The 16236-nt window shown below is 30.6% G+C and overlaps 1 protein-coding gene across 1 annotated transcript in view; it reads left to right on the top strand.

Moving 5' to 3' along the window:
• Dhit (regulator of G protein signaling double hit) overlaps positions 1–16236 on the top strand; it is a 91190-nt gene that overhangs the window by 64067 nt on the left and 10887 nt on the right. The window contains exons 3-5 of the mRNA XM_072546620.1: positions 1559–1651; positions 14469–14530; positions 14728–14894. Coding sequence (XP_072402721.1) covers positions 1559–1651; positions 14469–14530; positions 14728–14894 — 322 coding nt within the window. The remainder of the gene's footprint in view (positions 1–1558; positions 1652–14468; positions 14531–14727; positions 14895–16236) is intronic.

The raw sequence follows: 16236 nt of genomic DNA, 5'->3' as shown, positions 1-16236 counted from the left end.
TTCCTGTCTCTAGTTCTTCCTCTCCATTCTCTGACTCCTGCCCTTTGGAGGTCTTCTTCAACTTCTTGCAGCCACTTTGATCTAGGTCTTCCCCTTCTCTTTTTTCCTCCTGGATTCCATTCCATCATTGCGTAAGTCACTGCCTCATCGCCTGCTCGCCAAATGTGACCTAACCATCTAACTCTGCATTGCTTTATTTTAGTTACGATGTCTTCCTTAAGTTCTTCCTTAATTTCTGCATTTGTTCTGCTTCTATATTCATTTTGCTCTGTTCTAATTGGTCCTAGTATGGTTCTCATAATCTTTCTCTCTGCTATTCTTAAGTCTTCTTCATCTTTTTTAACCATCGTCATTGTTTCTCCTGCATATAATAATATTGGCCTAATTATGGTGTTATAAATGCTCATCTTACTTTTTTTAGTCAGTGTTTTGCTTTTAAGTAATGTTTTGTTTGCAAAATAAGCTTTATTCGCTGCTAATATTTTTTTTTTATTTCGGATTTTCTTTCTCCGGATTTACTTATTGTAACTCCTAGGTATTTGAAGTATTCTACTTCTTCAAATTCAGAACTTCCTATTTTGATTTTTTCTTTCATTGGTTTTTTCCCTAATCTTAATATTTTTGTCTTTTCTTGATTTAATCTTTATTTCAGCCCTTAATGTTGTTAATTAACGTAACAGTGATTTAAAAAAGGGCTATCTTGGCTCCTAAAAGTAGTAGGACCTCTTTTTTTTTTCTAAAAATTGTGTTTTTTAACCAGCTTTCCAAATATTTTTTGCCATTTAATTTGAACTAAATTCTACGGAGTTATCTTTAATGTTTATAAACTTTAAAAGTGCTATTTATTATTAAACCATTTTGTGTATATAAATGTCATTTTTTAAACCTTTTTTCCATAGGTTATTAATATACGTCTTAACAAAGAAAATAAACCCCGAATTATTGAGATACACTCAGTCAAATTAACCCCGGCTTTAGAAATTGGCTAATTTTTCAAAAAATCTTAAAAACAAATTAAATTTCGCAAAAATTATTCAACCTATCTGGCCTCCAAGGCCTTCAAGCACACAATTCAAATAGGATAAGTTTAGGTACATTTAAACAAATTTTATTAAATAATAAAAAAGTTATTAACAATACTCAAAAACAGCGATTTTGTTGTTCATTTTTCAATAACTTTTTTGTGTATTAACCGATGTTAATTTAGTATATCTCATTTTGTGTATCTCATTTTTCAAAAAAGTTGTCTGTTAACGTCAAAATTCTAAATGAGAAGCTTTTAAGTTACGAGCAAAATAATAAGTTTGACGTTTTGATTGTTTATTTAAGAATAGTTCCACTAAAAAAATTGATGAATCTCTAGATGAGAGTTTTAGTGTAATATCTCAAACTACACATTTCAACTCTCAAACTCGTCTAGACAGTTGTGTAGAGTAAAACTCTAACTTAATTGGCCTAATATGTAGTAGCACCCTGTATATAGGAACCATAGCAGCAAAGTGTAGTAGTTAACCTCTCCCTGTTCTTTTTATGTTTACTAAGTTGCTACTTGTTCCAGCTCTAACCCTGGAGGTAAGGCAAGTGAGGAGAATGGACCCAATATAAATTCCAATAATTCTGATCTGATGGTGAACTGCGAATTAGAACCACCGTGAGTATAGTTTATTTGCTTTATACTTTTATTTTTAGCTAAAATAATTACATTAAAAATAGAATAATATTTATATAGTGTAGGTTCTCTCGTCTTCCGTCTTTGCCTTAAAGTTTACACAGCTGATTCTCGATAGACGTTCGTTGATTATACAGAGTGCTACACGTTGATCACACATTATGCTTATTTATGAAAACAATCTGATTTGAAATCTGAAAATTTTCACTTCGTCTTCTTCTTTTTTTGTTTTCTTCTTCTTTTCATGGTGCCCATTCGCAGTAACAATTCGCACTTTATTGACTTCTTTACTGGCGGCCGTCATATTAAACCAACTGTCAGATTTTAAAATCAGGAAATTCGTATATTTCCTGATATACTTCTGCAATAAACTTTTCCTTGTAAAGCCAACTGAATGTTAAACCACAGTATCGCTGTTCGTTTCTCATAACATGATCAAGAAATTACAGCTTTCGTATTCTAATTGTGGAAAAAAAATTTGCACCCTTTCCCCATTCTTGTATAGTATAGTATCTAAATTGTAGGCACTAAATTCTGAGAAATTATACGTTTTAAAAACAACGCTATTATTAATTTCTGTGATATATCTAGGGAGTTATATCACTAATCGACTCGACTGAACAGAACTTATTGTAAAATATTAATACCTATAAAAATTGTTTAAACAAATTTTTTATGTCTTTTAGTATACAAACGTTTTATTAACACAACTACTCATAAGTTTTAAAACTTATGAGCACATTTTATCCCTGATAACTTAGTTATTGTAATCAGGAATAAATAGAGAATTCATTTTTTAAATTATATACAGGATGTTCTATTAAAGAACCACAACTTTGGTTTGACATCATGTGAGAGAAGACTTGGTACCTCAATAATTTTAAAATGGGTAAGAAGTCTAAAACTTTTATGAACATCTTTTTTTATATACTGTGTGAGATTGAGCCCCCAATTTTTACCACACATCCTTCTACATCTGCCCAAGGACATAGTAGCTTTGTGTGTAGTTTTCAGTATGTGAGTATTCCTTGTAAACCTATGATCAAAATATAACCCCAGGTACTTTGTTTCTTTGGCAAATGGAATCTCTGTTCCTCTTAGCACTGGTGGTTTTAAGCCATGTAATGCTGTCTTTTTCTGGGCAAATTTTCCCTTGACGACGATTGCAATATCTTTAGCCTATCCTAGAGAGTAAAAGTATTTTTTACCTTACCAAAGGACAATTGATAAAAGATTACATTAGCAAACCGACAGCTCTCATTTATTGGAAATCATGCTTATTATCATCATCATTGGTGCTACAGCCCTATAAAAGAGCCTCGTCCTTCCCAAGTATATTACGCCAGTCAGTTCTATCTATTGCCAACTGTTGCCAGTCTTTACCACCAAATATATCTGTGATATATCTCATAGTTGTACCTCCTTCTCCAAACACCATTTTCACAGATGCCACCAAATATTCTTCTCAGGAACCTTCGTTCAAATATAAGCAGGAGATTTTCATCTGCCTTGGAAATGGTCCATGTCTCCGACCCATATGTCAACACTGGTTGTATAAGGGTTTTGTATATGGTTATTTTTGTTTTTTGGCTTAAGTTTCTGCTTCTCATATGTCTACTCAGTCCAAAATAGCATTTGTTTGCTAGGATTATTCTTAGCTTGATTTTTTCCGTCATGACGTTCTCCTTGGTGATCAGGGAACCTAAGTATGTGAATTTGCCCACCACTTCAAGGGTAGAGTTATCAACCGTGAATTGGTGGCCGATGTTTCTGGCTCTATGGTTGGGTGTTGATGCCATTATCTTAGTTTTCCCCTCATTTACTTGTAGGCCCATATTTTTGAGGCGTTTGACAAGGTGGTATACATTTCTTCTAGCTTGCGTGTTGTGCGGGACATCATCTGCATATGCCAAAATTTGGGATGATTTATTAAAAATGTTTCCTCTGTTGTCTATTTGGGCATCCCTGACCGCCTTTTCCAGAGCTATGTTGAAAAGGAGACACGCCAGTGCATCTCCCTGTCGCAGCCCAACATGCGTTTCAAATGCCTGTGATTGTTCGCCCTGTATTTCGACTTTGCAAACAACTTTACACATTGTAGCCTTAACCAATCTTATCAGTTTATCGAGGATGTGGAATTCATTCATGGCTTTATACATTACATGAGCAAACCGACATCTCTCAATGAATGGAAATCATCCTTAATAGTGCCAAAAAAACCGGAGGACTGTAACAAGAAAATGAACATCGGAAACTGTCCAATAAAACCAAAAGAATGCTAAAACAAAGAAGGGAAATGAATTTAAGCAAAAACATACAGATAATACAATACACAGAACTTTGTAAGACAATAAGAAATAGTATTAAGTAAGACATAAGAAAATAAAATAAAAGACTGGTAGAAAAAGCAGTAGAAAACAATAAGAAAACAAAAAAAAAGCATTAATCATTGGGAAGAAGCAAATCGTTGTTATAACAAACGAAAGGACCAGAATTACAGACAGAGAAATAAAATAATACAACTCGTGACTAAATTCTATAGCGAACAATACAAAGTCCCTGAAATACGCTGGCAAAAAAACCTAGAAAATCTTAGGCAGACATATTTACGAACTGCAAAAGATCAGGATGCATACCAGACCACTGGAGTACAGTAAAGATAATTATCATTCGTAAAAAGGTAGCAAAGAGGATATCAAAAACTACAAACCTATAAGTCTACTACCAATCATATACAAGATATTCACAAAGGCCATCAACAACAGATTAACAAATGCATTAGATGCTGCACAGCCAAGAGAGCAAGCTGGATTTCAAGCTTCAGAAGTGGATTTAGTACCCTGGAGTATCATCACCCAGATTCAGTATCCATATGCTTCGAGAACTAAAGAAAATGAAAATACCACTAGCATTAACCTTCATAGATTTCGAGAAGGCTTTCGATTCTATGTATCCCAAGTAATCGAAGCTTTGACCAATCAAGACATTGACAAACCGTACATAGAGACTTTAACGAATATATACAGACAAGCAAAAACTAAGGTAACCATTTATGAAAATACTCCAGAGTTTCTCAGTACCAGAGGCGTTCTACAAGGAGACGCAATATCGCCAAAGCTCATCACTGCAACTCTAGAAAATATATTCAGCTAAATGAACTGGCAGAACAAAGGCTTATCTATTAATGGAAAATGCCTCAGTCGTCTTAGATTTGCAGACGACAACGTTCTAATTGCGCTAATAATCCTGCAGAATTACAAGAACTGATAAGCGACATAAATGCAGCTAGCAATGAAGTTGGCCTAAAAATGAACTTGACAAAAACAAAAATTATGTACAACAAACTAGTGGGTGCCCAAGATGTAATAATAAACAACAATGAACTTTAAACAGTAGATGAGTATGTATACCTGGAAGAATTAATACATAAATCTGGCTCCTTACTCCCAGAAATCAACACAAGAATGAAACTTGCTTGGGCTCCTTTTGGTAAAAATGCAGTTATATTCAAATCCAGGATACCACTCCACCTGAAGAAAAAAACATTCGATCAGTATACTAGCAATCATAACATACGGCTGTGAAACTTGAAGACTAAAGAAAGAGAGAGAGAAACTCCAAGTCATTCAAAGCTCAATGGAACACAGAATTAAATCTTTAAAATAGCAGTGGGCGGGACATTTAGCCAGAAGAACTGACGTAGATGGTCCACTAGAATAACACTGTTTTATCCAAGAGGCGCCAAGAAACCAAGAAGATGTCCAAATTTAAGATAGGACTATGACATAAGAAAACAAACCGGTACAATATGGCACAGAAAAGTGAATATTAGACAGTCGTGGGCAGAAACATAACGACTATGTAAGGGAGGCTTCATCATAATCAGTAGAATACACTGAAAATAATGATGCTGATGATTAAAAATTTTGTAGATGGTAAACTCCCTAATACTCTAGACAGTATTAAAGTTAGAATTTCAAACGCTGATTTATAATAAGAGATTATGTAAATAATGTACATAAAAATATTGTACATAAATTGCGATATACAATATGGGAGGTATTTTGAGCAAGATGTAAAACACTTTTAGCATCGGTCACTTTATGTAAAAATATTGATATTATTGAATTTTCTCATTAATGTTCAGCTACTCTTGAGAAGAAATGTATATATTTTATATTTTTAGTTTGTCATTCTCATATAGCCTTAACTTAAACCCATCAGTTGTTTTTCAAATCATTAATGAAGTATATCTCTATCCTTTAGAAAGAATTAAAAAATAGTCTAGTTTTAATAAAAGTGAACACTTTATTTACATTTATTTTCAATGGACATTCTTTTCTAGTTTTAATACCCATTGTACACCAACACAAAAACTCTTGTAGTCCAGTCACTTAAGGCGATTTCTAAAAAAAACATCTACTAGCAGTAAATCATAATATTAAAAAAACAAAACTCCTTTTATGTAATATTTGATTAAACCTTTACTTCAACATGATTAATATAACTTTACCAACTTTATAATATACGTTTACCAACATTTTTGCTAACTGGTAATTCATAATTTTTGTTTTTAAGGGACTGACCTGTAACAATTTAGATTTACGAACCTGTCATCAGTGCATAAATCAAAAAGTAACCCCTGTGGTTATTTCTTTGTATTGGTTTATGATCAGTTTTACAATATTTGAAAAAATGGGAAGGTAGACCTACCAGATTCTTTTGAAAACAATAAATCAGCTAAGATGCATATTTAAACAAGAAATAAACCCTGGGTTATATGGGTTGTTAACACCTAATAAATAAATACTTTACCCTATTTTTATTATATGTTGAACAATGGTATCACTATACACAAAGGACGCCGATATTTTTTGTGTATAAATATTGATCTGTATACGGTAGTAGAAAAGGTGTGTGTACACAATTAGTAAAGGGAAATAGGCAAAATATAACCATGTTCAGGACTTCGCAATAGTCAGATGCTTGACGAGTTTTTTCGTTATGTTTATATACCTGTAGTAAGAAAGCAGAAAGCAGCGTTTTCTGTAGAAATTTCTGCGTTGTTTTTCAATTATTAATTGTCATAACTAGACTTCGGCAAATATGCATATTGCATATTTTGCATATTGTGCATATTTTATGCAAATATTTCATATTTTGGCATATTTGTATAAAAGTTTGCATAAAGTGCATAAAAGTTCAGATTTTTATACTGTATTTGAAAATTTTTAAACATACCAATTTATTTCAATTCTTGTATAAAATTTTGTAGTCATTTTAATCAAGATGATCTAAGTACGTAATCTCTACAGGTACAAAACATTTACAATTTCAAAGAAGATCAATTAAGTAGCCCTCAACATTCTTAGAAAGTCTCGGTCACTGAGGCATTCAGTTATTGGATAATCGCTAAGGGTTCGCTCATTTGCATTTTATGATCTAATCCCCAAATCTATCTACAATTTATTGTATCTTAACAGCAGGTAAACGGCTAATAGTTTTGTTCCTAATTTAGGGATTTTCCAAAATCTCCCAGTTTATTGAATTAGGTACCTAAACATTTTCTAATTTGATGCTCAGATTTGTAAATCATTTTTGTTTTGATATTCAAAGCGTAAACACTCGTTGTGCGTAACAAAAAGGAAGATTGTGATTTTATAATGCCTAAAACAACCAGTGCTTCAACGTGGATTAAACCTTATAAAGAGCTGTCTATGGATATGAGAAAAAATCTACTGTTCAGTCTGTGGCAAAATTGTAAGTATCTAATATTTTCTATTAAATATCTAATATTTTCATACATACAGGGTGTTTCCAAATGACACTTACAACGTTTGACTGTAGATACTTCTCGAAAAATTGAACAAAACGATATAGTTAATGAGGGGTCAAACTTATTTACTTTTCGAGATACAGGGTGTTAAAATTAAAAAAAATTAAAATCTTTTATTTAATAACAACAATAACTTTAAAACCAATAAACGTATTTACTTGAAATTTAGTACTCGTAGGTTGTTTTTAAATGAAAAATAGCTTCCTTTAGTGAGAAAAAATTGTCCATGATACAATACAATGGTGTGTATTTAGAAAAATTTTTCACCTTTACTTTTTTTTATGAAGTCAGCTATTCTAAAACACAATTATTTTTATTGTAATTGAATTAACAAAAAAAAAACTTTTGTTGAATTTTAAAATAAGTTATATGATGTACTAATGGTTAGTAACAAAAACTAATTTGTGGATTAATACTGCATTTAAAACACTTAGCGAGTGTTTTTTTTTCCAAACCAGTTATTTGATTAACCAAAAACACCTTGTATATTTTTATATTTTAAAGGTTGGGTTAAAATAAAGGTTTTTATTTTTATTTATAGATAGCATGTGAGAAGAAATTTCAGATAGACCAACATGTGAGAACTGCTTCACACATTGCAAAAAAAGGAAAATAGGAGGAAAACATCAAACTTCAATGGCTAAATGTTTCCAATCTACTTCAAAAAAATTAGATGAGCAAGAAACTTTTAATGAAGACTTGTGTCGCCCATTAGTGTCTGCAAACAATACCGCTTTCAAAATTAGCAAATGTAAATTTTAGTTCGTTTCTAAAAAAAATATTGCAAACTTAATGTTCCAAGTGATCGGTCTCTAAGAAGAAATAATGTGAACGGGCTATACTCGTCGGTGTTAATTTAATATTAAGGAAGAAATTGCAGATAATTATTTTTACATATCTGTAGACGAAACCACTGATTCCTCAGGAAAGTATATTGCTCATTTATTGATTGGTGTTCTTAAAGAAGATACCTTACCAAAATCTCATCTTATTTCATGCCAGCAACTTGAGAAAACAAATGCTTTAACAATTTCGCGTTTTATACAAGAAACATTAGCAACTTTTTTTCTTCCGACAACTATTCCTTCTAATAAATTACTGCTTATTTTATCGGATGCTGCTCCTTATATGGTGAAAGCAGGACAAAATTTAAAATATTTTTCCCCAGATTTAATACATGTTACTTGTGTAGCGCATGGATTAAACAGAGTTGCAGAGGAAATACGAAAAAAGTTTCCTCTTGTAAATACCATGATATCCAGTGTCAAAAAAGTATTTCTTAAATCTCCTATAAGAATTCAACTTTATAAAGAAATGCTACCTAACATTCCTCTTCCACCACAACCTATTTTAACGCGATGGGGAACATGGTTAGAAGCAGCTAATTTTTATGCAGATCATTTTGTTAAAATAAAGAACATAATTGATACGTTAACCAGATGAAAGTTCCCAATCTCTTTTGGATTCTAAACAAACTTTTCAGAGTAACTTGCTTCAACAAGAACTTTCATTTATAAAATCAAATTTTAGTTTTGTTCAAAAAACAATTACTCAGTTAGAATCACCACAACTGTCATTGTTCGAAAGTACAGCATTAATAAAAGAATTTGCGTCATGTTGTCGGAACGTTAGAGGTAATATTGGAAAAGATATTTTAAAAAAAATTGAAGCTACTATGGAAAAAAATAAAGGTTACCATATTCTTTCTGAAGTAGTCAGTGTTCTAGCTGGAAATATTTCGGAAACAATTAATTTAGAACAAATGTTTTGGTTAGTTTGAAAATGCTCCCATTACATCAGTTGATGCTGAACGAAGTTTTTCCATATATAAATATATGTACTCAGACAGAAGCCACAAGTTTTTGTTAGAAAATTTTGAACACCACTTGGTCATTTATTGTTACCATAATTCTAAATAAGTTTATTCATACTTAAAAATGATGTAGTTACTTAAAATAAATGTAAATCTTAATGAATAGTAGGAAATATTTAGTTATGTACACTTTTTTTTTTTAAATAAAATTGTTACTATTTTACGATTTTTTTATTTATTTGTATGCATATTTTGTAAAATATTTGCATATTTTCGGGTAAACACGTGCATATTTATGCGCATATTTTCTACATTTTTATTTGCATATTTGCCGAAGTCTAGTCATAACATATTAGTTCTAGTTAGTCTATTTATACTTAATGTATAAACATTTTATCTATTAAGAGATAGAAAAACCTTCAAAATGACGTATTCTAAAATTTTTTAAATTAATTTGTTGCTCCATAATCAGTAAAATAAGACAAAATCGTTAATTGTGTATAACTTTTGTATAAATTAACCTAAACTTTTGTAATTGCTCTCAAAGAGGTGACTTGTGGTGTTTAACAAATCCTTAAAATTTCAGCTCGATCGATCAATTAGTTTAAAACTTATTTAAATTGTTTATCCCAGAGGTAATTTTTTTGTAGTAAGACATCAAATATACTGAAGATACGGTAATTCTACGGGTACCGTATGAAAGGTATCAGGAAAAAAAAATCATTTTTTTAACAAAAAATCGTTTTGCAAAGTTACTGTTATTTTTAACTTATAAACATTTAGAACTTTTTAACTAGTACTCGTAGACGAAATATTTTTGCAAACTTGGAACGCTGACATTTTTACACCAATTTTTTTAATTTGCAACTAATTTGTTTATATTAATTAAGAAACGTAATTACCCAATGTCATCTTAAAGATAAATAATTAAAACTTAATTATGCAAATTTTAAAATAGATTAAACTTAAACGACATTGTCCGTGAGTTTTAAAAAATGAGGCTGGAATGAAGCACACAAGTGATCAGGTCTCACTTCCATGCATCAGGATGGAACATATTAGGCATTTTAAGCTTCGCGCCTGAGGAAGTAGTTATTAAATTTACCGAACGCAGTTTTAGCCATTGCTATTCTTATCTTGATTTTTACGTCGCAGTCTCATTTTCTATTTAAGGTAGCTCCAAGGTACATTAAAATATTTTTTAATGTACCTTGGAGCTACTTTTAACTTTTCACATACATCATTCGTATGCGTTAAAAGTATATTTTTCATATTCTCGTATACCATATCCCCTTATTCCGCTCATTTGGTTTTTGGTGAATATTTGTTTGTCTTGAAAGTCTATTGATAGAAGAAGATAGAATATTGATCAAGGAATTTTAATATATATATATATATATATATATATATATATATATATATATATTGTCATACTTTTTCTGTCCCAACCAAAGAAAAATAAATAAAAATATCCATCGGAATAAAATTTTAAGATATAATTTAAGATAAGATTTAGTGTAGATAAGAATAGAAATTTGTTTGGCAAACGACCTTTTTCCGTTTCAAACAAAATTATCAAAAAACCTTTGTTTAGAATTAGAAGACATTTTACCTGTAAGTTAATCTTTTCATTGTTTGTATAGTCGAGTATTAAATGACCATATTCTAATCTTTTGAAATAGGTATAAATGATGTATTGAAAAAACCAATTTTAAAGTAAGCTATTTAGTTTTTCTCTGAAACCGAAATTAGGCTTTTCCAAAATCATGGTAAACACAATTTGAGCTTTTGATTGGACGGTCGTTTTTAAATGGGAATTTGTGAGTCGATCATGAGACAGGAGAAGTTAGTGATATTTTGGTCATCGAAAGGAAACAGTCGTTTGTCTCAAGATAGGGTGTGGTTCGTGAGTTTGGATACCGGCGTAACGAAAAGAAGTGAATAGTTTGCAGAAGGAGATAACAAGTAGATTAAAAGAGGTCCTTGTATCTACCGTGGGAAATTTATAAAGGATATGTGAAAGTATTCTTACGGCATCAAGTTGACAAAAGGAGGTCCTGGTGTCATAAATAAGTAGCTGAGTTTGGAGAAGTGAATCAGGTGTTTTTTAGTGTAGTCTGCAGGAGGTTTGCAGAGACGTTAAGAAGGAGCCGAGGTGCCAAATTGGAGAGATCACATCGTTGAGGAGACTGGATTTTTCTGGGTATGTTCCAACATACAACTCAAGAAGAAAATAAGCTGTAAGTGTTTGTACAATTGAATTTTATATCTGTGAAGGATCGGTTTGACATCATGGTCATTAGCATTCAAATTTAAGAACTGAGGTTTTGTTAGGCTAATCAAAAGTTTAAAGTTTTGTTGTTTGTTGTTTCAAGTAAAGAAAATTTTAAGTAAAATTGGTTTTCCCGTAATATAAATGTATGTAGCTTTATAATCTTATTATTATAAAAATTTGATTTATTTTCTTGTATGCTGATTGATAAGATAACGACAGAATTTAATAATTGTTTTATTCGTTCATATAAAATAAAGAAACGTAAATCTTTGTAATATAATATATTTGTATTCTTATCCTTTCTTCTCTCTCCCGATAAAAGACAACTAGAAAATCTTTTGAATCCATCGAACACCGGTAATATAAGGATTATTTTACTTTTGATAACAAATAAGTTATAATTCTTTTTTATTGGCTCAATAAACTAAGATTAAATATATATATAACGTTTATTACTACGTTAATATCAATTTGTTTATGGATATTTTAAACTGACTTATGCAATATAAAATCAAAATGAACTTTGGCATTTTGAAATTAATGGACTTAGACTTTCACCTCATATTTTTGTTTTTTTTTTAATTCCATGTCCAACCTATTGAAAAATGACCTGGAAAAACGTTAAAATCGGCTTTTTTTCACCATTTTTAATTTTTTATTTGCATTTTACGTTTAAAGTAAGTATTTTCTGAAAAAAAAACACAATACCTTTCGTCTTAGAATAACTGAAATATTGAAGGAAACAAACATTTTTTTTTTATAATTTGTTTTAAAATTGTTAAATAAATAAGAATAAATAAAAAAATAGGTTGCTATGGAAAACGTTTATTAGAGAAATATATATTAATCATAAATATTTATGTTTTACAATAAAAATTACCTCAAATATTTCTCAAAACATAAAACACTGAAAAGAAAATTGTTTAAACAAATTAGATGGTTTATTTAACAATTTAAATATTGAAATAATATATATTCGTAATGTATGCAAAAAGGACATACAAATTATAAAATGAAACGTCGAAATTCATTGACAAGGACCAGAAATATAGGTAGTTAACAGCTCCTTCACCTTCCACTGCTTCCACGAGTTTTAAAGCTTTCTAAGCTTTTCCATTAAAAGGCAATTTTTTTTGAATTTTGCATATTAAAACTTTAAATTATGTTTTTTCAAAGTATGCTAATAGGATATCTCAATTATTATAAACAAATCTGCTATCAATTAAAAAAAAAAAGAACCAACTACATTTTTTCTGACTTATGTTATTAAGAAAAAAACAGCTTTCTGGGATAAACAAATAAAATAAAATTAAAACAATTTAATGAATCGCTGTGAAATTTTTATCAATTAGTAGGCCCAACTTTGACGAAAATTTCAAAGCCTTAAAACAATCTTTGCAATAGTTATAAATAAATAAATTTTTTCAAAATATTGTTCTTTTTTGCATTTATCTAAAAACAAATAGATATATAAATTTTTGCAAATCGAAATTTTGAAGTTTTTTGCATGCTCTAAAAGGTGGTTATGCCAGTAAACCTTCAAAAGCTTACGTTCTTCAACGATAAAATTAAACTGCCAAAAAGTACACTTTTTGTCACTAATTTATTTTTAAATAAAAATTACTAATAAATCTCACGCAGGAAATGGTAAGAATATGTTTGTATAAGTATTATATATCAAAAAAACCTCAGTACTATGGCTTTTGAGTGTCATGAATTGAACAGTGTGTATTTTTGCCTTATTACCCTGGTCTACTTGGACTTGAATAAAGACCATCATTTGCTTAACTTTTGTTCGCACTCGCCAAAATTTTTGGTGTCACGAGAAAGATGGATTTGTCCATTCGTTTGTCTGACAAGTCTCTAGCTCACGTTTCATCAATTGCGACAATTCGAAAAAGGAGTGCATTACCTCCAACAGTGAATCTTTGCTTTGGTACTGTTGCAGTATCGAGACTTTTTTTGTTCTATTCACTAGTCAAATCGGATGATTCTGTAGTATTTTTATCACGTTAAAATGTAATTTTAACGAAGGATCTTTGATGTGTAACTGTTATAGTACCTGAATCACCAGTAGCCTCCATTTTAATCGCTCGTGTAATAAAAACCGCTAGCATTATGCAATCAAACAAATGCTCGCTGATTCTCCAAATGTTCAATTATTGTAACTGAAGCAATTCGCATCCAATCACTAAAGAGTGTTGTCATGGGCAATATTTTTGAAATATCCCTCGTATGTTAGTACAAATGGCTCTCCAAAAAGCATCAAAACGCGTATTGAAAAATACAATAACCGACTAAACTTGGGGTATACAGAGTAAGACTCACCTGCACACCTACGAAACATACATTTGACCGATTATTGAATACAGGTATACAGGAATACAGGAATACAAAGAAAATTTCCTTCCTTCCGGCCAAACTTCTGAATTTGGCTGAAAACGAACTTCCTGATGAGTATTTCAACACACTAGAAGCGACGTCACTAAGATATCGCAGATTCTAACAATCTGCATGCCAAAAACGCTCAACCAAAAGAGAGTACAAAAATCAAATAAAAAGCTTATTTATATTTCCAGGTCCTTTTTCATTAAAATGAAAAAATCTACTGTAACTTGCACGTAACTGTGCATACTAAATTATAGTTAATTACTCTATACTATTATGAAACCGACTATAGTTTATGGAGGCACTATAAAATTGAAAATATTCTGCTGGAATAAAACGTTTACGACATAATGATAAGTTGTCGACCATTAAATATTTAGAATACTGATTCCTTTCATTGTTATAACTATTATTCAAAAAGGTAACATTTTATATATTTAGAAACATAAAAGTTAAACACCTTGACCTGAAATACTTCTTTTTACAGTCCTACTTTGGAAGAAGTTCGAAATTGGGGCAGATCATTCGATAAACTGATGAAAAGTGCAGGTAATTATTAATATTTAGGTATAAATTTGTGGCATGTCTTTATATAAACTCATCATTTTATGTACAAAAGAATTTTGTTAGTATTATTTACTATTTTTAAACGAATTTTACCACTTTTTGATTAAATCATCCTAGCATATGGCAAATAAAGATGTTAATTTTAAAACTAAAAAATCTAACAATAGCTTTTTCCCCAGCTGGTCGTCAAGTATTCAGAGATTTTCTACGTGTCGAATACTCAGAAGAAAATATATTATTTTGGTTAGCCTGCGAAGAACTAAAACGCGAAACCAACTTGGAAGTTGTCGAAGAGAAAGCTAGAATTATATACGAAGATTTTATTTCGATTCTTTCTCCCAGGGAGGTAAGTATAGTTCAATAAGACTTATTCATTAAGTTAGTTTTTACTCGACACAATTGCATAGACAGGTTTGACAGTTGAAATGTGTAGTATGAGATATTACAAAAAGACTCTCATGTTGGGATTCCTCAATTTTTTAGTAGACATATTTTTACATAAACAATCGAACTCATTATTTTGCTCATAACTTAAAAACATGTCTATTTAGAGATTTGACGTTAACAGATAACTTTTACAGAAAATCGCTGTTTTTGAATATTGGTAATAACTTTTTTAATTTTTATCAAAATTTATTTAAATGTATCTGAGCTTGAGGGTCTTATCGTCTTTATATTGTGTGCAATAGATGGGCCAGATCGGTTAAATAGTTTATGCGAAATTTAATTTGTTTATAATATTTTTTGAAAAATAAGCTGGTTCATATAATTTGACTGAATGGATCTATGGATAACCTATGGAAAAAAAGTTTAAAAAAATATATTTATGTAAGGTAATTCAGGGTGATTAGGGTGACCTACTATCTGCAACAACTAAACAGAGCATTTTTTAAAGATTTAAAATCCTATTATTATAAAGCTTGTAATTCCTACATTAAAATGAATCCAAGTAGAAAAATTTCGAGATTAGTTTTGGAGGACTGCTTACAAAGGCATGGATACAAGCATTTACGACAGACAACACAATATCGGGATTCAGAAGGACCTGAATCATCCCTTTTAATCCTGATGCTATACCCGAATATGTCTTTTTAACATCAGATTCAGATAAACAACAGAAAAACAACAAGCGACGTGAAAATAGAGCTACTTCACCTCAACCAGGTGGTTCGCACTGGCAAGAAACCACGAATTCCTCATAAAAACCAACAACAGAAGTAGATAAAGATCAGGAACATGAACGCAGGCAAACTTCATTTCATAGAAAATCCACAGGAAATCAAGTATTATACAGCTCCGTCGTATAAACTTTCAAAAAAACTGTTAGAGATTATTTTAGAACACACTAAATTTTCACCTAAATTTACCATAAAAAATACAATAGAACTAGTTAATAAAATACAACATTTTCAGTTACCTAACAACTCCAGATTAATTTCATTTTACGTAAAAAATCTTTTTCCTAGTATTCCTCCTAAAGAAAATTTTATTCTAATAAAAAACCTTTTAGACCAAAATAGTACAAATCCAACCATTACATCTGAAATTTTAAATCTTCTTGAAGTTTGCATAAAGCATGACTACTTTGAATTTAATAATGAAATTCCCTTTTTAATATTAATATTGCGATTTGATTTGAAATTTAAATATCTGTTGGTGTGTGTTGGTTTTCTATACACCTGAGTTTC

The sequence above is a fragment of the Diabrotica undecimpunctata genome, chromosome 10 (assembly GCF_040954645.1).
Source record: "Diabrotica undecimpunctata isolate CICGRU chromosome 10, icDiaUnde3, whole genome shotgun sequence".
Taxonomy (NCBI): Eukaryota; Metazoa; Arthropoda; class Insecta; order Coleoptera; family Chrysomelidae; genus Diabrotica; species Diabrotica undecimpunctata.
This window is presented reverse-complemented; position numbering and strand designations above follow the sequence as displayed.